The 27,733-nt window shown below is 46.0% G+C and overlaps 1 protein-coding gene and 1 long non-coding RNA gene across 4 annotated transcripts; one reads left to right on the forward strand and one right to left on the reverse strand.

Annotated features, from left to right (window-relative positions):
* The first annotated feature begins 458 nt into the window (after positions 1 to 458).
* On the forward strand, positions 459 to 4,299 carry LOC136538613 (uncharacterized). Of its 3 annotated transcripts, none has more exons than XR_010779400.1 (5): positions 459 to 912; positions 1,958 to 3,207; positions 3,338 to 3,409; positions 3,960 to 4,037; positions 4,186 to 4,299. It is a non-coding gene; the product is annotated as an uncharacterized lncRNA (long non-coding RNA). The 3 variants fall into 3 exon arrangements; XR_010779402.1 differs by having other exon boundaries at positions 1,958 to 2,018; XR_010779399.1 differs by having other exon boundaries at positions 1,958 to 3,409.
* A 606-nt stretch (positions 4,300 to 4,905) lies between these two features.
* Positions 4,906 to 25,531, reverse strand: LOC136538614 (putative B3 domain-containing protein Os03g0621600). The gene is made up of 5 exons (XM_066530573.1): positions 25,415 to 25,531; positions 17,967 to 18,144; positions 6,044 to 6,286; positions 5,769 to 5,950; positions 4,906 to 5,317 (listed from the first exon to the last, which is right to left on the reverse strand). The coding sequence occupies exons 1-5, from the start codon at positions 25,529 to 25,531 to the stop codon at positions 5,069 to 5,071; spliced, it is 969 nt and encodes a 322-aa protein (XP_066386670.1). The 3' UTR covers positions 4,906 to 5,068.
* Positions 25,532 to 27,733: the final 2,202 nt, after the last annotated feature.

Raw genomic sequence — 27,733 nt, forward strand, 5'->3', positions numbered from 1 at the left:
AAAGGGGTCTTTGCCGAGTGCCACGGATATGGCACTCGGCAAAGAGGGTTTTAATTTTTTTTTAAAATTTCCTCTTTGCCGAGTGCCTCCACAGGGCACTCGGCAAAGACATTTTTTAAAAAAAAATTAAATATTTGCCGAGTGCCGTACCAAGGGCACTCGGCAAAGTATTTTTCCAAAAAAAGACATTTTTTTTAAAAACATCTTTGCCGTGTGTCGTGCCAGGGGCACTCGGCAAAGTATTTTTTTTAAAAAAAATTTGCCGAGTGCCAGATCTAAGACACTCGGCAAAAAAATTTTAAAAAAAATTTAAATCTTTGCCGAGTGCCGGATCTGGAACACTCGGCAAAGAATTTTTTTTTAAAAAAAATAAATCTTTGCCAGAGTGCCTCCTGATCCGGCAGTCGGCAAAGAGCCGGTTCTGGGACTCCGGCCGGGCAGTCAAACAGACAGCCAGCCAGCCCAAGCGCCCACGCCCGCGCCCGCGCCGCCCCCGCCCCCACGCCGCCACCGCCCGCGCACCCGAGCCGCCCGCGCTGCCCGACCGAGCGTTGCTTTGACCGAGCGGGGGAAAAAGGCCCTATGGAGGAGGGCGCCGCCGCCGCCGGCTAGGGGCCGCAGCCGGCGTGTCTGCCGCCGGATCCACGAATCCACGACTGGACGGCCCCCCTGCCATCCTCGGCCGGCGTCCTTCGCGAGGGGGAGGCGCCGCCGCCCGCCTGGTCCAGCGCGCGCGACCGGGGTTGGTCCGGCGCGGCAACAGGAGGCCCCTCCCGCGCCCATCCCGGCCTTTGCAGCGGCCATCATGGCCTTTCCAGCGGCGCGGAGGAGGAGCCCGGCGCGGCCGACCTTTCCAGCGACACGGAGGGGCAGCCCGACGCGGATGGCGCCTCCAGCTGCTCGTGTCGTAAGGTTCTCCATTCATTATGTAAAAAGCAGTGCACATCAAATAGAAGCTCGTAGATTCACATTTCTGTATGATTCACAGTTCACCTGATATCTTGATGTAGATGATTTTCTAAAATTTGCATCGGGCCATTACGAAACTATGTTTGTGGAGTTAGTACGGCATGTCTGTGACCATGTTGTTCTAGACAAGTTTATCTATTTCTCAGAAAACTGCATGACGGACAACTGTTGCCTATTATTTCAGAAAAAATGCATGCCGTTGCAGTTCTGAAAATGCTGCTGACAATTGAGTGTGCAGGAGTGCTTACCAGTGTTTGTAAAACTCTAGCATGGTGAATTTTACTTGCTGTTTTCTTTTCAGTAATATTCCTGTTAGTTAGCTAAGAATTTTACCATGTCTGTTGCTGCCATGAAGTGTTACTTGCTATTTTACCTTTCCAGACAATAAAGTTATGTTACTTAGCATGGTGAATTTTACATGGTCCTATTTCTTGCAGTTATGGCTACCTAGATAAAATGTGAACTATTTTCTCTCAAATGAACTTGATTTCAGAACTGTAGCTATTGTTCTCTGAACCTGATTTTAGAACTGTAGCTATCATGGTCCGTGACTATGATAGCTTTAGGGGGATGTTCCTGTACAGTTCGTGGTAGAATTAGTATCCTATGTTGTCATAGTCAGAAAGGCCCCCATCAAATAAATTGTGCAATTGCATAACTACATAGTTTTCAAGACAATAATTATTGCAATAATGGCGCAATTGATGCCACAATAGGGAGAGCTGGTCAGGTCAGCGTGCATCATGCAGGTTATTGAAGGCCAGTATTCATCGGCAATCTTGATTTGTTGGTAGATCGATCAAGCACATATAGCTAATTAGCTAGCATATATAGTCAGCCAAGAGAAGAGATAAAAATTTGGCACTGCATATTAGCTAGCATGTACATGCCTGGTGTGTTAGCTGTTACTCTGCATCGTTGTTGCTTTACCTTTTTTCTACAATTTCATGAATGTAACTAACACAGTAGTCATGTCATCCTTGTATAGGAATCAAGTGAGAAGTTAGCGATGGGTGAATTTTTTTGGCATAAAACCTCCTGAGAAGAAGGCAAGTATAATACATTCCCATTCTGTCATTTTCAGATGTGCTGCATTGTGTTATGTCGGTTTAGGCATCTTTCCGGCTACACTGTGAATTATCTCTATTTTAGGAAATGGAACTAGTTTAGTATTTCTGAAAGCTAGTGCATATCTATAAGCATTTTCTTTCTTGTCTGAACCCAGCAACCTGCTATACTAGCCACTATTATAGTGCTAATGTTCATTATACTTGTGCTATACTGACCACTATTCTAAAAGCTCTTGTTAACTGACTAGTGTGGATCAGGTAGTGTTAATGTGCTATTATACTTGTGCTTGAGATATCATCGTTCATACTGATTCTATGGGTCCTTTCTGAACTCCTCAAGTAGTATAGGAGGAAGTTGTATTGCAGTTTTCATCGGGGCAGAGTTAGAGCTTGTGCAGTATGGTGCACACATACATTCTGCTGCGAGTACAATGTACAACAATAAATGCAGTTCTCTAGTCAAGCCTAAGATTTGTCTTGCTTTAAATTTTTGATCTGCTGCTGCACTGCAAGTTTTAAGGTAGAACTTAACTGAGTAAGTTCTTCAATATGATGTACATAATATTCTGAACTTGACTGAATTTTTTATACCCAAATGTCTGACCAGCTGCACTTATCTTCAGTGGCCATTTATAATGGTTTTGCAGAATGTCAAGAACATGCCTTACTCAATGTAGTCACATATAGTATGATAACAGTTGCACTTATCTTCAGCTGCAAGTACCTATAGTATGATAATTGTTCTAAAAAATATTGTCTGATCATAAAAAATTAAATATTAGTGAACTGATAGGAAATTCAGACCACTCTAACTCTTAAAATTGTCTTGCAAAAGCAATGATATTTAAGATAGTAGCTGTAATCTGGAGACTACAACACAGAAAAATTAAGAATACACCTTCCATGCAAACTTCTGTACAAAAGAAGGAACTCTATGTTACTTGCTTGCTACCAATAGTGCTAGGGACATTCTGATTCAGATTATCATCGGGTTCTAATTATTGGCCTGAGCCAGATTGGTTTTTTTGGTGCCAAATTTGACAGAGAGGGACATAAATATGGTAACATATACCTGATTACTAACTGGCGAGCCAATATATGTTCTATTCCAGAAAACATCTCTTCTCTGGAATTGAGATCTCTTGGTCCAATTATTATTATTAATCCAGTAAGCATGCATCCTTAGAAAGATCTATATAAATATTTGTGTACTTTACTCACTGTTTCTATTATATAAAAAAATCATCAGTTCAGTTAGTTTCTTCTTATTTCACTAACTTTATATGTGTATATATCAGGTGCTTTCTTGACCACTCTGAATACGCAACTGGGCTATCAAAGATTGCTAAAGAAAATATCCTGGTTGGCAGGTAAACTTTCTTTTTTCTCGCAAAAAAATCACACAGTGTTTGTCCTTCTAGTGCCAATGCAGGCCGTGGGTTTCACATATTGAAGAACCTTGAAATCTTGCATATTCTACTGCCAGCTTTGTGTGCAGCAGTGGTTCTGACCACAAGTTGCAGGTTGAAATTTAAGCATACTTTTTGATAAATGAGCACCCTAGAACTTTCTCAATCATGATTTATGCCCCTCTTTTGGCAAAAAACAAAAGATCACGTACTATTTACTGACACAGTGTATCACTTTGACACTTTCAATTGCATTTAGATTGTAATTGAATTTTTATTCAGGATAAATCTCATGTGTGAGTTGACACAGAGCAAGAACTATTGTTCTGTACATGCGAATTTGTGTAGGATACAATCCAAATGGAACCAGTTTATATATCAATTGTATTTCATTTTGTAATACTTTTCTGTATAGAGTGGCCTTCTATGTTAGAAAGGCCACATTTTGGATTGCATACCAAATTGTTATTTTCTATATCGAGTAAGGTAGGTCTTATTCCTTGCATTTCAGGTATGATTGAGCATGTTGTCTGAGACCTGGTGCCTTAAATATCTTAGGATGCGCTGCTGCTTCACTCTCTATGTCTAAGTAAGTTTGGTTGATTGATGGTGCAAGAGAGCTGCTGCATACTGCCCTTCTTTCTAAACATTGCCAGCTGCAAACCTTATTGCTTATTACAGTATTCTCTGTTGTTGGCACTTTTAAATTTGTACTTTGGTTTATAATGGTTTTGCAGGATCTCAAGAACAACCCTCATACTCAATGTAGTCACAGCTTATGTAGTGTTAAAAATCTTCTATGTTGCTGCTCATGTATTTGTCATGATGGAATGTAAAAAAAAATTACATTTTTCCAGCTTTGCCGAGTGCCGGCCAGAGGGCACTCGGCAAAGATTTTTTTTTTAAAAAAAATCCAAACTTTGCCGAGCGCCGGACAGGGGACACTCGGCAAATAATTTAAAAAAAAAAAAAATCTTTGCCGAGTGTCTGAAGAGTTGGCACTCGGCAAAGAATTTTTGTAAGAAAAATAAAAAATCTTTGCCGAGTGCCTGCAGGGTTGGCACTCGGCAAAGATTTTTTTTTTTTAAAAAAATTTTTGCCGAGTGCCTGAAGGGTTGGCACTCGGCAAAGATTTTTTTAAAAACAATTAAAAAATCTTTGCCGAGTGCCTGCAGGGTTGGCACTCGGCAAAGAATTTTTTTTAAAAAAAATAAAAAATCTTTGCCGAGTGCCTGTAGGGTTGGCACTCGGCAAAGAAATTTTTAAAATAAAAATAAAAAAATCTTTGCCGAGTGCCTGCAGGGTTGGCACTCGGCAAAGCCACCGTCAACGGGGCCGGCGCCGTGACGGTCACTTTTCTTTGCCGAGTGTTCCCGGGGCACTCGGCAAAGCCTTTGCCGAGTGCCCGATAAAAGACACTCGGCAAAGAAGGCTTTGCCGGTCAATTTTTTGCCGTGTGTTCTTTGCCGAGTGCTGCACTCGGTAAAGGCTTTGTCGAGTACAATTTGGCCTTTGCCGAGTGCCTCAGGCACTCGGCAAAGAACCTGAATCCAGTTGTGAGCCATGGATATCAGCGAGGTAAGCTAGACACTCAAACCTAAAATCACTGTTACCACCATATTACAAAAGTGCACGAATGATATGCACATTCATCGTGTGCTTCATATTTTCAAGTAGCTCAAAGAGGCAGAGATCTCCCAGCTGCAACTTGTTGTCACGAGCAAACTGTTTCCACCCTTTCACAAGCCTTTTGGTTCTGCGTTTATTCCGAACTACACACCGCACTTCCCAACTCTTGCCACAGCATTGAAGCATCAGTGTTTGGTCCTCAAATGGTAGGTATACATCAGCATATACTCTTGGTATGTCCTGATTGCTGTAGGAAAGTGTCAAAGTCCACTGAAAATAGCTCAAGCTGCAAGTACTTGCATCAAGATTGTAAATTTCTTCAAGGCAATTTGTTTAGAGCCAGTAGTACTTCAAGATTAAAAAATTCAGTCTTAAAAAATATTTTTTTCTACTTGGTTTTCTGACTTTATTCAATGTGATATTGACCTCGCCAAGAAAAAAAATGGGAGACAGATTGTGTGGTTTAATTTTGCTTGTAAGGGATTTGCTGGGCTGTGGAGTGGAAAAAAGATAGTGATTGCTAAAAGGTCTCAGTTCTCAACCCACTGTTTCAGTTCCCCTATCCCTGTTTCTGAAGTTGTAGCTCGCTCCCTCATAAAGCTGGGAAATGCCTGTTCTTCAACAACATACTTTCAAAATGAAACATAACTGCAATAGAAGACCAATCCAAGAACAAAGTTTCCAAGCTCACCATAGCCATTTTTCCATGAATATTGCTCTTCGTTATGATGCATCCATAGATGGGAATTGTAGAACTATTAGCTCCGACTCTCTCTTTCAGTTTCTTCATCTGCACACAGGTGAGACGGGTTTCCCGTGGGAGGATGTGACCTTGACAATGTAATTTCTGATCTTCTGGATATATAGAGTCTCCTACGCAGAAAAAGTGAAAGAAATGTGTAGTCAATAATCATGATCAGTAATGTAAAATCCTACTCAAGTTGGTTCAACATGGTGACTCATAACCTGATGTGTCGGATGGGGAGGTTGATGAACTAGGAATGACATTCATATTTCCCTCCCTTTGCTTCCATGCTTCCCTTTTACTTCCAGGGGATTTCACGGGAAGCTCTTCCCTTCTTTCTCTCCCACGGATATGATTTCCCTTGACATGGCATGGCGGCATTTTCTCGCGACAACTAAGATCAAATATCAAACCCTTGACTCGAGAAGTCCCGTCGTACTTGAACACCAATAAGTTGTAACACCCTAAATTTTACAACAATTGAAACTAGAGAAAAATTGATTTACTAAGTATTTTTGTGAGCATTTAAATTTAGGAAGAATAATAAAGAATGCCAAATTAAAATTTAATAAAGTTTAACAACAATGAATGTGCATTCATGCTGCTGCATATCAATTTTTGGAGTGGTTTGGTTTGAACTCAAGTTTGAATTTGATTTGAATTCTTGCTTTCAAAATTTGATTTGGAAAGGAATTGGAAAAAAATGGAATCACTCCTCCTTTTCGGCCCGAAGGCCTGCTGCTGCCGCTGTGGCCTTCTCTTCCCCGCGCCGGCCTGCTTTGTTTCTTTCCCGCTGAGGCCCGCTCGGCTTTGCTCTGGAGTCAGCCCAGCTCGCGCAGCCCAGCATCCCCGGCCCAGTCGCGCGCCCAGCCGCAAGCCACGCCCGCGCAAGCCTCCTCCGCAGCTGACCGGCCGGGCCCGCGAGTCAGACCCATCTCCTTCCTCTTGTTCGTGTCCCAGGCGGACACTGTGCCGTCGCCGATTGAGTCCGACGCTGCTACGATCTTCGATGCCGTCGCGCCCAAGGAATTCCGTCCCCATAAATAGCGCCCGCACCCCTCGTCTATCCCCTATCCCATCTAGCGTTCGTTTTTTTTGCCCAAGCCGCCGCAGCCGAGCTTTGATCCAGCGCCGCCGCCGACCTCCGCTGCCAGCTCGCGCCGGACCGCCTCTACTGCCTCTCGTTCTCGGTGCTCGGGTCCGGTGAGTTCGCCGTTCCTTCCTCTCTCCCCCTGTATTTTTATTTCGTCGAATGGTGCACTGGAGGTCGAGGTTGGAGAGCTCCAGCACGCCGGCCATGGAGCCGCCGTTGCTCAAGCCGCCGAAGCACTGTTCCGGTGCCCTCTCTTTCTATTTCCGCCGGATTTATTTTTAGCTGTCGGTTTCTAATCCAACGGCCCAGATCTACAGATACCCTTTCGTTGCCGATTTTGCAATTACACCCTTATAATTATTTCGGTGTTAACCCGCGGTCCTTTGCGCGTTTCACAGTTTAAGTTTCTTTCTTTCGAAAGCGTATTTTCGTTCGTTTGGACTGAAATACGTTTTCACTTATTTACAGTTTTGCCATTCAACTTGTTTTAGCCATAATTTCTCCATTTTAACTCAGATTTGATCCGTTCAAGTTGCGTTAGGTTCGTAATCAAGTAATCTACATGTTTATGTTACTGTAAAGTGGATTTTCAACTTTCAAAATTCGAGAGTAGATTTAATCTATTATTTTGCTAAAGGAAAGCTTATTTAATCCATAACTTTTCCGTTTTAGATCCGATTTTTGTGATCTTCGCGTCTGTGTGTTCATAGCGAGACGTAGATTCGTTTTCCAAACTTTTCATCTTGATTGTTTGCTGTTGGTGTACTGTTCTAATCTGTAGCCTTGGTTGCTTTGCATGATTGCTCATGGATGCTTGTATGTTGCTGTGGTTATCGAGTATAGACGGTGAGCAGTTCTCGGAAGGTCAAGGGTACGACTTTGACGAGCAGGACCAGCAGGAGTACGTTGCTCAAGGCAAGTATAGCATGAGATCATCCTTGTTTCCTATTCACTTTAATTCATTAAATCCTTGTTGCATGTGTCTTCTTGTTAGGAATTTCCTAGAATTGGACTATTGCCTTGTCACCTATGGGTTATGCATATGGGTAGCTTTGCTAGAGCTCAGTTAAACCATGATATTCTAACTTGACTAATGGTATATGCAATAAACATAAAATATGACTTTTTAGCAACATGGAAACAGAGGGCTGGAGTATTTAGCTACTTTCTAAATGCCTCAGATTCCTCTCCCTAAGGACTTATCTGTAAGTGATCATCCGGGACTTATAGTATAGCTGTGAGGGCTACATGGCTCTGGCTTTAGCTCAGTATGAGGACCTTTTCTAGCTTGTTAGTGGTTAACTTTATGGCGCAAGAGGGGTGTGTTCCGGGTTGGATATAGTGCGGCCTCTGTCCGTCAGTGTATAGGCTGCGTGTCATTGTGCCTGTCGGAAGGGGAGCTCTACATTCGTAGGCCACAGAAACCTAGCGGCCCTAACTTGTTAGACGAACCTTTGAGAGGCTTCATAGTGACCCCTGCCTGCTCACCTTGGAAGTGTTTTGGGAGTTATAAACCCGGGCATATGGGAATCACGACTCACAGTGAAAGTGTACAACCTCTGCAGAGTGTAAAACTGGTATATCAGCCGTGCTCACGGTCACGAGCGGCCTTGGAACATTTATGGAATAGATGATCACTAAGTAATATCTGTTTATGCTATTCATTACTCATGTTTACATTTGATCATGTGTTCTACTTTGGGAACTGAAACACCTTGATGCTACTCATAAGCTAAAATTGTGACAACTAAAAGCTGACCGCTGTTAAGCCTGTGTCTAGCCTTTTGAGCCTCATGAACCCCGTGTTACACTTGTTGAGTACGACATGTACTTACGCTTGTTTATTTTCATTATTTGGATAAAAATCCCGGATGGGTAACAGATGACCTTGAGAATGATGACTTCCCTGAGGACTACTAGACTTGTGGTCAACCAGTCGACGTCCCTGTGAATTGGAGCTTCCGCGATAGATCTTTTTATTATTTACGCTATACTTATGTAATAACTCTGTCTTATTCGTGATGTAATAAACATTGGTGATGATACTATTCATAATTTGTCGGCTTATGTGTGTGACTGATCTCTGGGCGCACATAAGGTTTTGCACCCCATTTTATCCATAAAATTGGGTGTGACAGATTGGTATCAAAGCTGTGTTGACTGTAGGACGCAAGCCTAGTTAGCAATGGTCGCTTTTAGCTTCTTTTGCTTCACTCATTTCATGCTTTCTATCTCACCCTTGGTATTTGCTAAAGTTTTATGCTTCTTTTGTCTTATTCTATTATGAAAATTTTTGCTTCTAACCTAATCTAACTAAATCTAATTCTGTAGATGCCTCGTGCCCACAAGACTGCCCGTATCAGCACTGGGGGGTATTACCCGCCACAAGGTTTGTCCATGGATCCTGAGGAGGAAGAACCTCAGGAACAAGAATTGGATTCGCCAACACCGCCAACGCCTGAGTCCACACCTGAGCCAGCCCAGGATGACCCTCAAGAAGTTGAGATCGTTGACTTGTCCGAAAATGAAGAGGAAGACATTGTTGAAGAGGATGAGCCAATCCCGCCATTGGGGTGGACAATAAAGGTGTGGTATAAGCCGGGATGTGAATTCTCTGTTTCACATCACCGACTCATGAGCCTGCTTCAGACATACTACAGTGACTGGGATGCCGCTGTAGAATACGCGTGCGAAGAGCATACACACCCTCTTGAAGACACCTACTGGAAGGTTAGGGTGTGCATCACCATCAAGGATGAGCAGAAAGATGCGTATCAGCTGGATTCAAACTACGCACACCATGGTCACTGCGCTACCATGGAGGACGGCATAGAAGATGCAGCTGCTAAAGCTTGCATAGGCCTCCGTGGTCGCCGGTTCGAGGACATGAAGGATGATCAATATCGATTCCTTCCTCATCAACACCTAGAATTGGGATGGGCGATGATGGACCCGCAGGGCACGGATCCAACCACTGAAGCGATGGTACACTTTGGTTACGAGTCTGTGTCAAGGATTCACCGATTGGAGAATCAATTGAAGGCTCAGCAGGAAGCAATCAAGAGGCACCAGCAAGTAATAGACGAACAAAGGGTGTGCCTCAATTTGCCAAAGATGTATGAGGAGCTTCCTCATAAGTATCGCCCCTAGATGTTGGAGTCCCTCTTTATGTAATAACACGATAGTAGAACGAGTGAGTCGAGTCGGGTCGAGTTTTTAGTGCGGTGTGAACATTGTGTGTTTAGTTGATTTGTTCTTATGTTTATGCATGAGTTGGATCTTTGTAATGTGTGCTGGAACTTTGTGGGCATATCTGCAAGTTTCATATTTAAGAATATTAAAGTTTGGGTCAATAAATAAATAGTTGGGTTTGTTACATCTCGCTCTTTCGGAATCTGTTTTTTGGAGCAGTCTGCCTTTATCTTAATGCCGAATAAAATATACACGACCAAAAATTATGAAATTGTTGTGGGAATAACTAGACTTAATTATCTTTCCAATGCCTCTGGAATCACCCCCATATCTGATCTGGTTCGTGAGATATCTCTGTTTCAAGTTAAAGTTACTGCACAGTCTGGAATCTGGGAACAGTTTCGGTTGTATCCTGTTTTTGAGTAATCTAACGACAGAATCTGGGAAAGTGGTCTGAATAAAAGTTGTAGAAAATTTCGTAAGCTTTCCAACCATATAAAGTACACTCTATTCGGATTTCTGGAACTCGAGATATGACTGTTTTACAGAGCTGCTGTTGTTGACACTCGTCCAGAAAATTTTCAGAATGTATTCTAACTTGGAGATTTCTAAATTTTGAATGTTTGATAACAGATGTCTGAAAGAGGAAGAGGTCGAGGTCGTGGAGGTGTTCCCCCACATCCACCACCACCACAACCGACTATTGAACAACTCTTGGCAATACAGACGTAGCTCATGCAAACGTTGGTGCAGAATCAGCAGAACCAACAGGGTGGTGGAGCACCATGTGATAAGCGTGGTGAATTCTTGAAGGGCCATCCCCCGATGTTCTCTCGTGCCACTAATCCACTGGAAGCAGATGATTGGCTTCGTGCAGTAGAGAGGCAGCTCAACATAGCTCAATGTGATAATCAGCAGAAGGTGTTGTACGCTTCAGGACAACTTCAGGGAGAAGCTCAGGACTGGTGGGAGTCATTCGAGTATGGATGTCCCGCCAACGCTCCTCCTGTCACCTGGCAGGAGTTCAAAGAGAATTTTAGATCTTATCACATACCAGAGGGACTGATAGAGCTCAAGCAAGAGGAATTCAGAGCTTTGAAGCAGGGATCTATGTCCGTCGCTGAGTACCGCGACAAGTTTGCTCAGTTATCACGTTATGCTCCAAATGAAGTGGCTGACGATGCTGACAAGCAACGCTGCTTTCTCAAAGGTTTGTATGATGGTCTGCAGCTCCAGCTTATGTCCAATACCTATCCCAATTTTTAGACGCTGGTAAATCGCGCCATTGTTATTGACAACAAGCGCAAAGAAATGGAGGCCAAGAAGAGGAGGCTTCAGGGTCAGGCCTCTGGGAGCAATACTCGTCCACGTGCCAATTCTCAACAAGGCTTCCAGCAGAGGTTTCAGGGACCACCCAGTCAATGGAATCGTGGTCAGTATCCTCAGCGCAACCAGAACCAGCAGTAGAATGCCAATCAACGTCCTCAACAACAGAGTGGTCAGCAGACACCATGACAGGGAGCGCCTAACAACACTCCTATGAAGACTAGTGCCCCTAGCACCCTCAGCAAGTGTTTCCGTTGTGGCAAAGAAGGTCACCTCTCTTATAATTGCCCTGAGAAGCCCAATCAGCAAACCCCTCAGAAGCAGAACAGCAACCAGAAGCCAACACAGTATGGGAAGGTGAATCATGTGTCTACAGAGACGGCGGTTATGGAACCAGAAGTCATGCTCGGTATGTTCAATGTCAACTCAACCCCTGCCACTATTCTTTTTGATTCTGGAGCTTCGCATTCATTCATATCACAAGCATTTGTTAGAAACCATAGCATACCATTATGTGCCATGCAAAATCCCATGTTAGTAAACTCATCGGGTGGAAGTATGCAAGCTGCATATCGTTGTCTTCCGACTAGTCTATCCTTGAGGGGGGTAGAGTTCAAAGTAAGCCCTATTGTGTTGGGAGCATCTGGTATAGATGTGATTCTGGGTATGGACTAGATGAAGCAACAACAAGCAGTGATCCAGTGTAAAGAAAAGGTAGTTGTTGTGACCGCACCCAGTGGAGAAAGAATCAATGTTGATGTTGTCATACAAGCACAACCGACCGCCATAGTGAACCAGCTTGATGATAGCGGTAACAAGGAGGACCCAATGGTGGATGAATTTCCAGATGTGTTCCCTGATGATTTGCCAGGTATGCCGCCTGACCGTGATATTGAGTTTATTATTGAATTATTACCTAGAACTGCACCTATAGCTAAGCGTCCATATAGAATGGGGGTTAAAGAATTAGAAGAACTTAAGAAACAAATTACGGAGTTACAGGAGAAAGGTTTTATTCGTCCTAGTTCGTCACCTTGGGGAGCACCAGTTATATTTGTTGACAAGAAGGATGGTACTCAGAGGATGTGTGTTGATTATCGGTCACTCAATGAGGTTACTATCAAGAACAAGTATGCATTGCCTAGAATTGATGATTTGTTTGATCAGTTGAGAGGTGCCTGTGTTTTCTCTAAGATTGATCTTCGTTCTGGCTACCATCAATTGAGGATTCGTGCAACAGATATGCCCAAGACAGCTTTTACTACGAGGTATGGTTTATATGAGTACACTGTTATGTCATTTGGTTTAACCAATGCACCTGCCTACTTTATGTACATGATGAACAAGGTGTTCATGGATTTTTTGGATAAGTTTGTGGTGGTATTCATCGATGATATATTGATATTCTCCAAAACAGAAGAAGAGCACACTGAACATCTGAGGTTGGTCCTGCAGAAGCTCAGAGAACACAAGTTGTATGCCAAGCGAAGCAAGTGTGAATTTTGGTTGAAGGAAGTTTCTTTTCTTGGTCATGTTGTCTCTAACGGTGGAATTGCAGTAGATCCCAAAAAGGTGAAAGATGTTTTGAATTAGAAGCCATCAACAGATGTGGGACAAGTACGTAGCTTCTTGGGATTAGCTGGATACTACAGAAGGTTCATTGAAGGTTTCTCTAAGCTTGCCAAGCCAATGATAGCCTTATTGGAGAAAAATGCTAAGTTTGTGTGGTCTGAGAAGTGCTAGGCTAACTTCGAAGAGTTGAAGAAGAGGTTGACTACAACCCCAGTGTTGACTTTGCTAGACCTGAATAAAAGCTTTTCGATCTATTGTGATGCATCTCGTCAGGGACTTGGATGTGTTCTTATGCAAGAAGGCAGAGTAGTGGCTTATGCATCTCGGCAGTTGAGAAAGCATGAGTTAAATTATCCTACGCATGATTTGGAGCTAGCAGTAGTGGTTCATGCTTTGAAGATATGGAGGCATTATCTCATTGGACATAAGAGTGACATCTATACTGATCACAAAAGTCTAAAGTACATTTTCACTTAGACAGATCTGAATATGAGACAGCGTCGATGGTTAGAGTTGATCAAAGATTATGATTTGGAGGTACACTATCATCCTGGGAAGGCGAACGTTGTTGCTGATGCTCTTAGTAGGAAGAGTTATGTCAATGAGGTGCAAGTGACATCGATGTCAAGAGAGTTGTGTGTTGAATTTGAGCGACTGAATTTAGGCTTTGTTACCAATGTAGTGGAGATGGTGTTGGAGCCTAAATTGGAGCAAGAAATACGTAAGGGACAGTTACAGGATGCGAAGTTGAAGGAGATAGCGGAAAACATAGTGATTGGTAAGGCACCAGGTTTTAGTATGGATGACAATGGAACTCTGTGGTTTGGGAAAAGACTATGTGTGCCTGAGGATAAGGCTATACGAGAGGCAATTCTTCGTGAGGCCCATGAGTCTGCTTATTCTATTCATCCTGGAAGTACCAAGATGTATTTGGATTTAAAAGAGAAGTATTGGTGGTACGGACTCAAGAGAGATGTTGCTGAATATGTTGCTTTGTGTGATACCTATCAGAGAGTCAAGGCTGAACATCAAAGACCTACAGGATTGTTACAACCAATGAAGATACCTGAGTGGAAGTGGGAAGAAGTTGGTATGGATTTTATAGTTGGGTTACCACGTACTCAGAGAGGATATGATTCAATCTGGGTAATAGTAGATCGGTTAACTAAGGTTGCCCACTTCTTACCGGTTAAGACTACCTATACTGGACCCCAATTGGCTGCGCTATATATGGAGAGAATAGTTTGTCTACATGGGGTTCCCAAGAAAATTGTGTCTGATCGAGGTACCCAATTTACATCTCATTTTTGGCAGCAAGTACATAGTTCGTTGGGAACCAAGTTGAATTTTAGTACAGCATATCATCCTCATACAGATGGGCAAACTGAGAGAATTAATCAGATATTGGAGGATATGTTGAGAGCTTGTGCGTTGCAGTATGGTACAAGTTGGGACAAGAGTTTGCCTTATGCAGAGTTCTCGTACAACAACAGTTATCAGAAAAGTCTCAATATGGCACCTTTCGAAGCTTTGTATGGACGAAAGTGTAGGACCCCGTTGTTTTGGAACCAAATGGGAGAAACTCAAGTGTTTGGACCAGATGTCTTGAGAGACGCAGAAGAGCAAGTAAGGTTGATCAGGGATAACTTGAGAGTGGCTCAGTCTCGACAAAAGAGCTATGCCGATACTAGAAGAAGAGAATTGGTTTTCAAAGAAGGTGATTATGTGTACTTGAAGGTGTCGCCTATGAGAAGTGTGAGAAGGTTTAACATGAAAGGGAAGTTAGCGCCAAGGTATATTGGACCTTTCAAGATTTTAGAGAGACGTGGAGAGGTAGCTTATTAGTTGGAATTGCCTAAGAGTTTGTCAGGTGTACATGATGTGTTCCATGTGTCTCAACTGAAGAAGTGTCTGCATGTACCCGAGGAGCAGATACCATTAGAAGAGCTTACAGTTAAGGAGGATCTCACATATGAGGAGTTTCCGATAAGAATTTTGGAGACGGTAGAAAGAGTTACAAGGAGCCGAGTCATAAAGATGTGCAAGGTTCAGTGGAATTGGTATACAGTAGATGAGGCTACTTGGGAAAGAGAAGAGGATCAGAGGAAAACATACCCACAGTTATTTGAGTAAGCATCGTCCAAATCTCGAGGACGAGATTCATTTTAAGGGGGGTAGAATTGTAACACCCTAAATTTTACAACAATTGAAACTAGAGAAAAATTGATTTACTAAGTATTTTTGTGAGCATTTAAATTTAGGAAGAATAATAAAGTATGCCAAATTAAAATTTAATAAAGTTTAACAACAATGAATGTGCATTCATGCTGCTGCATATCAATTTTTGGAGTGGTTTGGTTTGAACTCAAGTTTGAATTTGATTTGAATTCTTGCTTTCAAAATTTGATTTGGAAAGGAATTGGAAAAAAATGGAATCACTCCTCCTTCTTTTCGGCCCGAAGGCCTGCTGCTGCCGCTATGGCCTTCTCTTCCCCGCGCCGGCCTGCTTTGTTTCTTTCCCGCTGAGGCCCGCTCAACTTTGCTCTGGAGTCAGCCCAGCTCGCGCAGCCCAGCATCCCCGGCCCAGTCGCGCGCCCAGCCGCAAGCCACGCCCGCGCAAGCCTCCTCCGCAGCTGACCGGCCAGGCCCGCGAGTCAGACCCATCTCCTTCCTCTTGTTCGTGTCCCAGGCGAACACTGTGCCGTCGCCGATTGAGTCCGACGCTGCTACGATCTTCGATGCCGTCGCGCCCAAGGAATTCCGTCCCCATAAATAGCGCCCGCACCCCTCCTCTATCCCCTATCCCATCTAGCATTTGTTTTTTTGCCCAAGCCACTGCAGCCGAGCTTCGATCCAGCGCCGCCGCCGACCTCCGCTGCCAGCTCGCGCCGGACCGCCTCTACTGCCTCTCGTTCTCGGTGCTCGGGTCCGGTGAGTTCGCCGTTCCTTCCTCTCTCTCCCTGTATTTTTATTTCGTCGAATGGTGCACTAGAGGTCGAGGTTGGAGAGCTCCAGCATGCCGGCCATGGAGCCGCCGTTGCTCAAGCCGCCGGAGCACTGTTCCGGTGCCCTCTCTCTCTTTCTATTTCCGCCGGATTTATTTTTAGCCGTCGGTTTCTAATCCAACGGCCCAGATCTACAGATACCCTTTCGTTGCCGATTTTGCAATTACACCCTTATAATTAATTCGGTGTTAACCCGCGGTCCTTTGCGTGTTTCACAGTTTACGTTTCTTTCTTTCGAAAGCGTATTTTCGTTCGTTTGGACTGAAATACGTTTTCACTTATTTACAGTTTTGCCATTCAACTTGTTTTAGCCATAATTTCTCCGTTTTAACTCCGATTTGATCCGTTCAAGTTGCGTTAGGTTCGTAATCAAGTAATCTACATGTTTATGTTACTGTAAAGTGGATTTTCAACTTTCAAAATTCAAGAGTAGATTTAATCTTTTATTTTGCTAAAGGAAAGCTTGTTTAATCCATAACTTTTCCGTTTTAGATCCGATTTTTGTGATCTTTGCGTCTGTGTGTTTATAGCGAGACGTAGATTCGTTTTCCAAACTTTTCATCTTGATTCTTTGCTGTTGGTGTACTGTTCTAATCTGTAGCCTTGGTTGCTTTGCATGATTGCTCTTGGATGCTTGTATGTTGCTGTGGTTATCGAGTATAGACGGTGAGCAGTTCTCAGAAGGTCAAGGGTACGACTTTGATGAGCAGGACCAGCAGGAGTACGTTGCTCAAGGCAAGTATAGCATGGGATCATCCTTGTTTCCTATTCACTTTAATTCATTAAATCCTTGTTGCATGTGTCTTCTTGTTAGGAATTTCCTAGAATTGGACTATTGCCTTGTCACCTATGGGTTATGCATATGGGTAGCTTTGCTAGAGCTCAGTTAAACCATGATATTGTAACTTGACTAATGGTATATGCAATAAACATAAAATATGACTTTTTAGCAACATGGAAACAGAGGACTGGAGTATTTAGCTACTTTCTAAATGCCTCAGATTCCTCTCTCTAAGGACTTATCTGTAAGTGATCATCCGGGACTTATAGTATAGCTGTGAGGGCTACATGGCTCTGGCTTTAGCTCAGTATGAGGACCTTTTCTAGCTTGTTAGTGGTTAACTTTATGGCGCAAGAGGGGTGTGTTCTGGGTTGGATATAGTGTGGCCTCTGTCCGTCAGTGTATAGGCTGCGTGTCATTGTGCCTGTCGGAAGGGGAGCTCTACATTCGTAGGCCACAGAAACCTAGCGGCCCTAACTTGTTAGACGAACCTTTGAGAGGCTTCATAGTGACCCCTGCCTGCTCACCTTGGAAGTGTTTTGGGAGTTATAAACCCGGGCATATGGGAATCACGACTCACAGTGAAAGTGTACAACCTCTGTAGAGTGTAAAACTGGTATATTAGCCGTGCTCACGGTCACGAGCGGCCTTGGAACATTTATGGAATAGATGATCACTAAGTAATATCTGTTTATGCTATTCATTACTCATGTTTACATTTGATCATGTGTTCTACTTTGGGAACTGAAACACCTTGATGCTACTCATAAGCTAAAATTGTGATAACTAAAAGCTGACCACTGTTAAGCCTGTGTCTAGCCTTTTGAGCCTCATGAACCCCTAGTTACACTTGTTGAGTACGACATGTACTTACGCTTGTTTATTTTCATTATTTGGATAAAAATCCCAGATGGGTAACAGATGACCTTGAGAATGATGACTTCCCTGAGGACTACTAGACTTGTGGTCAACCAGTCGACGTCCCTGTGAATTGGAGCTTCCGCAATAAATCTTTTTATTATTTACGCTATACTTATGTAATAACTCTGTCTTATTCGTGATGTAATAAACATTGGTGATGATACTATTCATAATTTGTTGGCTTATGTGTGTGACTGATCTCTGGGCGCACATAAGGTTTTGCACCCCATTTTATCCATAAAATTGGGTGTGACATAAGTCCCCCATGTTCAAGTCATGGGCAGTAACAAACTCCTTCCATCCCGTTTGAAGGACTACTTTGCCCAAATTCTTGTCTACTTCAACATCAAAAGTGTATCCACAACGCGATTCTAGCTTAGCACTGTTTGCTATTAGCCCTCTGAAATGTTGCTCGAATTTATCAGGTATGACCTGCAGCAATATCCTCAAGAAGTTGGCTGATAGTGCAACGATTTCCATGTCAGACGTCATAACAAACAAGGAGTAGTTTTAGTACTTAGTTTGTCCATCTAAGGACTGAGTTTATCTCTAGGAACTCTTAAACTATATTAATACGATAACATATTAAAGAATCAACAAATATTCTCAGGTTGCACAAGCATTCATCACAAATGAAAAATATTCAGCATATATAGCTTCAGAACAATTATATGGCACATGTATCTTGGGTTTCAAGTTCTATCACCAGATGTCCAGGTCTGGCTAAATCTGAAACATCCTCAATTTTCCTTGAAGGGGAAATCCACAGAATGAATTTTAATATGATAAAACCAAGAACTGATTCCATCATATTATCATATTTCAGTCGATGTCACAGTCATACATCGTAAGATTACAAGAATACAAGATAATACATCACTGGGGAACACACCTATTACAGAGTTAATCTAGCGGAAGACTATCGAGTGAAGGCTCCTCCTTCTCGGCATCATCAGAGTTGGCGTAGTGCAGCGTAGGCACGAGACTTGAGCGTAGGCACGAGACCTTCTAATCCTCCTAAAGTCAGCATCTCTGAGAAGCAGGAGATCTGCACACCGCCAGATGTGTGCAGGCCATGGTCAGCACCGATGAGCTTTAGTGGAAAAAGATAAACAAGGGATCTGGCGATCCTAATATTTGGCTGTGGTTTGCATTCTTAACGCATGAGAAGTAAATAACAATTGTAGTTTAATAATAATATCCAATTTTTAACACATTCACCACCACACCATCCATATCCATCCACCAACCATCCATCCCAAACCATCTCCACACCACTACACCATATCTCATCTCGCACACTCAGGTCGACAGGCCAACTCCCTCTCGGCCTTGTCTCAACGGCCCACAGCCCCAAGGCTCACGACGGGAAAATACCCCAACCCTGGAGGGAGAAAAGAAGGACTCATCTCCTATCTAGTTTAAGCGAAACCCAGGAAAGGTCCATAGCTGACAAGTCGGCATATGTATCGATCGATCAACCAACACTCTGCAGAGGTTTTACATACCCACAAGATAGCCATCCTCGACGGTGCCCCGTCTAGGCAGATTTCGGCCGCTTGATAGCCTAGAACGATGCCACCCTACCTCTCAGCCCTGGAACATCCCAAGTCTAGTCTGGGGTGGCTGATACTGTGAGTCGTAGACAGAGCCGGGGCCCTCCGGATGTCAAGAGCCAGGTCCACAAGGCCTCCTGAAGTCTCAGAAGGGTGTGGGGGAAAACTGCGCACCTCGTACCTCCTTGCACATGTTCGCCTAGCAGTTGTGGCATAGTTCTACCAAGTAGTCCGACCGTCCCGCACCATATAGGGCGAGTGGGATGTAAAGGATTCCCGGTGAGTCTGAGTACTAGTAAGTCCTTAGGGATTGACCAAGCCAGAATATCTTCATCAGGGTTTCCATTTTACGTGCCACCATAGCACCTCTACCCCGAGCTCCACCTCTCTGAGGTTCACACCCAAGGACACCTCCAATTACCATTTACCCGCCACAGGTATTCCATATCCCAGTGCCCAGGTAGCACCACATGGCAAGACTCGCCCCAGGCTCGTCGTTATTCCAGCTCGGTCGACACAACCCTCACTCTCCACGCACCCAAGACACATGCAGCACGCTCACACACCACCAAGTCCAGCACCCATAGCCAAACCATTCCCAGGGGGTTCACCACCAGCATCACATCCCCAATATAATGCGAAGTGGAGTTAATAATAAGTATAGTGGTGTAATATGCAAGCAAACAGGCAAGTAAGCATATATAAGCGAGCGAATGAGCAAAGCAGGGTGATGTAGTAGAGTGGGTTGCATCAGGGTAATAATGGCTCAGGTAGTAGCATGCATCAAAGTACTATCAAAGGAATAATTATAAAGCGCTAGCAGTTCTAGATATTATGCAATGTCTAATAGGATTCTCTAAAAGAGGGTGCTGCCATGACACCTGCGATGTAGAGGTAGTAGTGGTACAATTCTCCATATGTTGGTGTTCAATCAGCGGGGTCGTCTCCTCTTGAGTCGACTCCAGTCCACAGTCCTTGTCGTCGTTCCTGTTCTCTTGATCCGATTGCTAGCCACTCCGCGAAGCGACACCCAAAGCTAGAGAACACACAACACTCGAAAAGACGACAAGACACAGAAAGATCCAATAACACCAACGGCTCACTAAAAGATTCACAGCTTAGCCCTCCCGGCGGTTATCTGATTTCCTTGGGCCAAGAAACACAAGTGATGGTTTGCTTATGCACAAGCTTATGCCATGGCCAAGCCAGTACGACTTTACGATAAACGGTTTAAGCGAGAGCTTATCCAGAGCAAACACCACGGCTCACGATATTTCGATCCGGTGTCATTGACTTGACGGGGATTGGAAGTCGGGCCCCAAGAAAGAAGAACGATGGGGTTCGGCTCTTATAGCCTTATCCCGCAAGTCACAATTGGACACGAGTAGCAAACAAGAACGATAACACTATTATGACTTGGCTCCAATGTACTTCGGCTCGCCCGCTACGGTAGAAAGCGGTAGCGCAAAGAGATTGGACAGCAACGAGTTCTCTCGATCCTCATGACATAATAACGTCGGGAGCCGAGAAGAGAGTTGCTCAGCAAAACAAAAGAAGCGGGGGTTAGCTAGGCACATCCATGTCATGTTCTCAGACACATCTTCGGGAAAGATGGTTTTAGACGGCCGATCGGGTCGACACGCACGGGTCCGAGGTACAACATAGACTATAGCTTCGCTAGCTAAAAAGAGATAGTCCGGTCTTTGATCCAATCGCCATGGACAAGGCGGGATCGAACAGAGCGGCTAATAATAACAGCAAGGAACGGAGATATGCTCCTTCTAGCACACACGCCACGACAGAAGACATGGCATTAGAAGGAGCGACTCACTAAAGAGTACAAGTGCGCAAACCACTCGTAGGGTACCCGACTTAGGTGCACTGGCACTAAGACATCTCTCTAATTCATAGCGGTGCGGTTGTCACCGCGGGAATCAAGGAAATGCGATGGTCATACAATGGTACAAGCATACGGGGGTTTGGGCACGAAGAGGCAAGTAAAAGTAAAAGAGTGGCGTAGCTCCATGGTCATGGCGAGGCGAACTCGCGGCCACAAGCTATACCAACGAGTTGGCACCCATCGTTCCACGATTGTTATCTCTAGGTCATCTCCCACAGGACTTGGTCATGGAGGGCTCAAGGCGTGCGGGTGATATCCGCATCGATGTTAGTATCGACATCGAATCCATCACGACCATGTTCTAGGGCCAAAGGCAGGAGTTAACACTCGTGGTACTATGAAGTCAACTAAAAAGCGACGGGTCGAGTTACACTCGGCATCACGGTCATGGCGAGACGGATCCCATGATCGTAACGTCCGGATGAGGTACGATCCCTCAGCCGGCTCGAAGGCTCGGCACACAGGCAACAACACCAACAACCAGCGATAAGAACCAAACACAACCGAAAGACGTAGCAACTCGACATGACTACGGAGTAGCACATTCCATAGCTGGGTAATGGATAGATCCTGTAAGACAGTCATGGACAGATAGGCCATAAGAATAGGGCCCGACAAGGTAGATATGCGTATACGGAAAGATGCGAGATGGGGCTTTCCATGGTCTCGATAAGACATACGATTAGGGTTCATGGTCTAGAGGTTATGGCTCGTAGTAGGCGGGGTCATGGTGGTCTCGATCAGCGAGGCCCTGTGGTCTCGGCCAGCGAGGCCATGTGGTCTCGGTAACGGTGGTCTTGGCAACGGTGGTCTCAGCAATGGTGGTCTCGGCAACGGTGGTCTCGGCAACAGTGGTCTCGGCAACGGTGGTCTCAGCAATGGTGGTCTCGGCAATGGTGGTCTCAGCAACGGTGCTAGGTCATGCGGTGTATACCAGGGCTTTGTCCGTGAGTTGTGCAATGTGACTACCTCAACAGGCCTTTAGTGCGGGTCCCGGTAGATCTTGACGGCATGTTCTCATGACTCGGGGTAGCCGGAACAGTGGTGAAACACGGACACAGGGTTCCACGGAACCATCAGGGCAACCAAAGAAAGGAAACCTGCAGTCCATGATGCGGCGATCAATGCCATGTGGTCCAATTACGGCTTCGGGGCTCACGATGAGGTCATGGTAACTCTTCGCCGCGGCATGGCTAAGAGCGTCGAGTCAGTGGCTTGGTCATAGATCATGGCCGAGGGGTGCTTGGAACCATATGGTGGCATTCCAGGGCATCGTACATGTCTTGCGCGAATGGTGTGAGCGCAAGCAAAGAGTGGGATCTTCAATTTTGAGGGGTCAAAAGTACTTAAGGTTTGGTCCACATCGTAGGGCTCGATTTTAGAAAAAATATGAAACTGGTTTCATAATTTTTCGACAACGTATGAATTTTCTATGAATTTCGGAGATTAAATCCATTCCTGAAAAAGAAAAGGGAGGCCAAGGTTTCTACTGGGCCACCACTGGGCTGCTGCCGGGCTTGGCTTATGAAAAGAGGAAAGGCATGCTGGCCTGTTTGTCGGCCCAGACTGTAAGGAAGAGAGAGAGGGCCAGCACAGGGCCACTGGGCTGATGTTGCAGCTGCTGCAGTCGGCCCAAGAGAGAAGAGAGGGAGCTGGTGTTGGGCATTGGGCCGGCTAGCCTTGGTGCTTTCCCACAAGCCGCTCAGCTAGGCAGGGTCTGGGGCTGGGGCTGCTCGCGACGCGTGCGTCCGCGGCCAGGTGGAGGTGCGCGGCGACTGTGAGGTGGTGGCCAGGAGCTGTGATCGATGAGGCGGGTGGCAAGGCAAAAGGCGTGGCCTTGACCGTGATCCCTGGGTGACGGTGACAGGGCAATGTGCATGTGCATCCAAGCAGTGGCCATGGTCGCGAGTGTGGCTGCAAGGTCTAGGGTCATGGAGGTGTAGGGGTCGGCTAAACTCACAATGGTGAGGCCGCGATGGCGGTGCCATGCCGTGGACGTGAGGGCGAGGTGGTGTGTGCGCGGGCGTGGTCATGGCCACGACGAGGTTCGCCGACGGCGTGGCGCCGAGGCAAGGCAGGGCCTTGTCAGGCGATGATAGTGGCTAGTGTGGGTGCCAGCGCGGTGTGCTAGCAACATGGGCAAGTGGTGTGCGGTGCTCCTGGCAGTGTGATGGCCATGGGCGGCAAGGTTAGTGCGGCAAGTCAGCCGGGCATGCAGACATGCCATCGAGGGGCCAAGAGGGTGGAGCTTGGCCAAGGATGAGCTCACCGATGCATGGTCGTACCTTGGTCGAGCAGCACTACGTGCAGGAAGGGCTTGGTGCGGGCAGATCGCGTCAAGGTGGTGGCATTTCCGATCGTGGCCACGACGTCGTGGTGTGGCTGTCCGGGCTTGGTGGACGGAGGTGGCGCCGGTGGCTCTTGGCTGCGGTTCAGGGCGAGGTCGAGGCCCAAGTTGGTGACGGTCCGACTCAAGGACATTCTATGGCGGCCACGGTCTCTGAGGGCTCGGCGTCACTACAGGTTTCAGAACTCGGCGCAAAGGGCGGTCAGGCATGGTCACTAAAATGCGTCGAAAGGTGGGGTCTTGGGTTCAGGGAAGGCTCACCGCCCGCTTGTGAAGGCCGTGATGGAGATGAGGTGGATGGCGGCTCGACGTGGTGTCGACGCCGGGGCTTGACGTGGATCCGTGGCTGCGAGGTCTCTGTGCGACGTGGCTTGGCGAGGCCATGGAGTTTCCGTGGTCGCGCGGCTCGAGGACGTGTCCGGCGTTGCAGGCTTGATGGCGAGCTCGCTCAGTGATTATGCTCGCAGCGCGGTGGCAAAGAACGGCGGGGCTCGGTGCAGACCCAGAGCTCTGCGGCGGTGCCGTGGCCCCATGGCGTCCTTGGATAGGGGAGAAGGCAGAGAGGAAGGAGGGGCTCTATGGCGGCGGACAGGAGGGAGATGGCGAGGGAGAGTGCGGCTGAGGGGTTCTTATAGCCCGCAAGCTAGGGTTCCGCGAGGGGTCGCCGGCGTACGCGCCGCTTGATGGGACGGTCGGTGCACGTGGCGGTCATCCGGAGGCTGGAGCAGGTAGCGGCTCGGAAGGTTCGTGAAGAGGAGCGTCAGGGCTTGGTCGCGGCGGTCCGGGGCGCGGTCAAGGTGACGCGTGGGTGGGTGGTCAGGTCCAGACGGCTGGGATGCGGGGCGCGGCATTGGGTGCTCCTTGCCCGGTGCGCGCCGGTGCTCTGCTTTGTCCGAAAAGCAGAGGAAGGGGGGCGACGAAGGGGATGACAGGTGGGTTCGGCTGGTCCACCTGCCAGCGACGTCGTGAGAGGGGGGGTGAGAGAGGCGGTCGCAAGGGGGCAGCTGGGCCGCTTGGCCGTGCGCGCGCGAGCGGGCTGAAGGGGAGAAGTTGGGCCAGGCTGGGCTGCTGCGCCGGTTGGGCCAAGCAGGCCACGCGCGCGCGAGCGGGCCAGAAGCAGGGGGGGGTAGGTTGGGCTGGTTCGGTTGGTTGGACCGATCAGGCCAATATGGCCTTCACCTTTCTTTCCCAATTCCTTTACTCTTTTCCATTTCATATATTGCTTGATTAATTCCATAATCGAGTGTTAGTAAAACTTAATTAGCTTAGGTGTGGGCCCACTTGGGTAATATCCAAGGGCCACTAGGGTCTATTACGGGTCTCGGAATCCAATGCCAAGGGTTGGCATCGATGGGCATTGATTTACAAGGAAGGTCGATTGACTTTATGAATTAGATCAAGGGATTCGAATGAGGTTCAAAAGCAAGAAGATGAATTGAGAGAGAGGAGAAGGGATTCATAAGATATTCTAGAAGGGATCAAAAGGATTTGCTACGGACTTGTGCTCTCCAACACAAAACACTAAACCAACAAAAGAACTCCGGCAAACTCCTACAAGTAATTCTATATGTATGCAACAATTTATTTATAAATTATTCTTAGTTCGACCTAGCATCTACATGCTTCACTCAATTGCAAGAAAAATTTTAAAAAGTTCGTATTTTTGGCTTCTCCAAAAACCCAGTTTGTTACAAAATCTGCATCTATAAGAGCCCAAATCCTTGTATTCAGGTTTCTTCTGGGACTTGGTTTTGGAGCAAATATAATGAACAGAGACGGGAGATGATGGAATTGCTAACAGAATACCTCCACTTCTGAGAAGGCAGAGTTGGTGCTCACAGCAAAAATTAAAAGAGAACACCTCCCAAGAACAAGAACAAAGTTGACTAGTAAACTTACCAATCGTTCACGAAAATCACCAACCAGAACCTTGAAGAAATACTTGTCCTCGTCATCATTGTGATTCGAACAGAAATCTGCATTCCTCTCCCTGCTACTCTTACCAGGCTTTCTCATCCTTACCACACCTACATCAAAGACAGAACATGCCAGAACAGAACGAAGGAAGTTGGAGAAGTACTAGACAGAAGGGTACATAATAATCGCAATGAAAAAAAAACAAAAAAAAACTAGAGATAAAGTTCATGAATGAATGATAATCTTTGATCATTTTGGGAAAGCCCAAGCTACGGAAGAAATATGGAGCACGGAGTACCTGCAGGTTGTCAGAGACTGACCAAGCCTTGGACCACCTCACCTGGTGGAATAATGGAGACGCATACAGGCAGGGACAGTTAAACTCAGTAAATATATTTGCCGTGTCTAAATCTCTGCACTTTCTTCTCATTATGTATATTATTATAGTATTAATACAGCATGAGTAGTGGTGATACTACACGTTCCATCTTCTAGAATTAGGCTCTATCATTAACACGAATTTGGAGAAGGAACTCTAACACCGTCTGATGGGATGGGAGATGGGAGTATCTTACAGAGGAAGCCGCCTCCGCCAGTACCCCGTCGGCGGGCTGGCCAGTCGTATGACTTCGACTCCGAGCTGCGCGCCTTCGTCGTCCCCCGCAACTCTCTCTTCCCCCGGTTCCCCGATTCGACCTTCTCCGTTCTCTCGGATCTAACCCTCGCGACCCAACTCAACTCAATTCGCGACTGGCCCGGTGCCCCGACTCACTCTCGACTCTCCCACCGGCGAATGCGCCTTGCAGGGGCTGATCTCGGCACCCCTGAGCTTGCCGCTAGTTACGGCAGCGACTTAGCGGGCACCGTGTTGAAATTAATCTTATCATCGTAGGATCTTAAACCAGTCTAAACATGATCACTAACTCAACTTAGTGTGGAAATTAGATTTTAGATACTGACCAGAGCACGTAGATGCCATCTGAGGTAGCGGGGTTGATGCAGATGAAGTAGTCGTGCTTCCAAACCCCTCGCAGCGAGTCGAGCTTGTAAACCCCTCACAACGTATAATAGATCGGTTTGATAGATTTAGGTGTTTGAATTCAGCTTTGGTCTTATTGTTTATATACAAATGGTGGGGGCGGAACAGAATCCAGATAACACACCGCAGCGCCGAACTAAGGCCTTGTTCGGCTGGTCTATAAGCCGCTTGTGCTGACTTGTTGGGAGAGAAAAATACTGTACCATGGCTGATAATCCGGCTTATATGAGAAGCCGAACATGGCCTAAGACGTCCGGAACGGACGGGTGGACACTTTTTTTTATGTTGAACAGGAGGGGCGCACCCCTACTGGTATTTTCTGAAAATAAGAGTACAGTATGAAAAATAACAAAACAGGGTACAATATGGGATATAGAAGAGCCTAACAAAATGGGCTGAAGAAACAAAAAAGGAAATGAAGAAGATGAGCTCTAAAACACAGATTAAACAAGGTTGTTTAACCATGATTCCACTCCTAGAAAGTAACTTCGTTTTGCGCGGAACAAAAGCAGCGCAAACTCTGATTTGAATGCCCCTTTTGCCTGTTGCAATGAAGGGGCCTGTTATTGAAAATGAGCCCATTTCTCATTTGCCATATTGTCCAACACATTATTATAATGATCTCCATGAAGAAAGTGTCCCCTTGATGAGTTATCTGTAAACGAAGCCAATTCCAACAAGCTGTTGCAAAAGGGCATCCCACTTCGCTGGCTTCGGCATCCAGTCCCTCGCTTCCTCCTTCCTTCCGCGCTCGTGTCCTGCGCCTACCTCGACGCGTGGCCATGGCTATCTCCCTAGCCAGCAGCGGCACACTCCCCTACCCCGACGTCCTCCTCGCCCACCCCAGCTAGCCCTTTACCCCACCACGGCGGCGCCCCTCCCACCACCCCAACGTCCTCACCCACCGGAAGCGCCCAACGCCCGTGGATCCGGTGGCCCTCTCTCCCACCCCGGTGAGATCCATGGAGCACGAGCAAGATTCATGGAGGTGGCGTGGTGGTGTTGCAGGGGAGTGAGCGGCTGTTGACGGTCGTTAATATCAATTATAAACCATCAATATATCCTATATATACTTAATTCCATCACCAAATATAGGTATAGGGGTTTAAACTATTAAATTCCACGAGTTTTGGTAAATCTGTGAATGTAGAAGGGTTTATCCAGAAAACCGTCAAGGAGGATCTAATCGTCATATTTAGTCACGTTTATCTACGACAAAAACAACTCTAGAAGACTCTAGAAGCCACCAGAAGGCAACCCAC

This window comes from Miscanthus floridulus, chromosome 2 (genome assembly GCF_019320115.1).
Source record: "Miscanthus floridulus cultivar M001 chromosome 2, ASM1932011v1, whole genome shotgun sequence".
NCBI lineage: Eukaryota > Viridiplantae > Streptophyta > Magnoliopsida > Poales > Poaceae > Miscanthus > Miscanthus floridulus.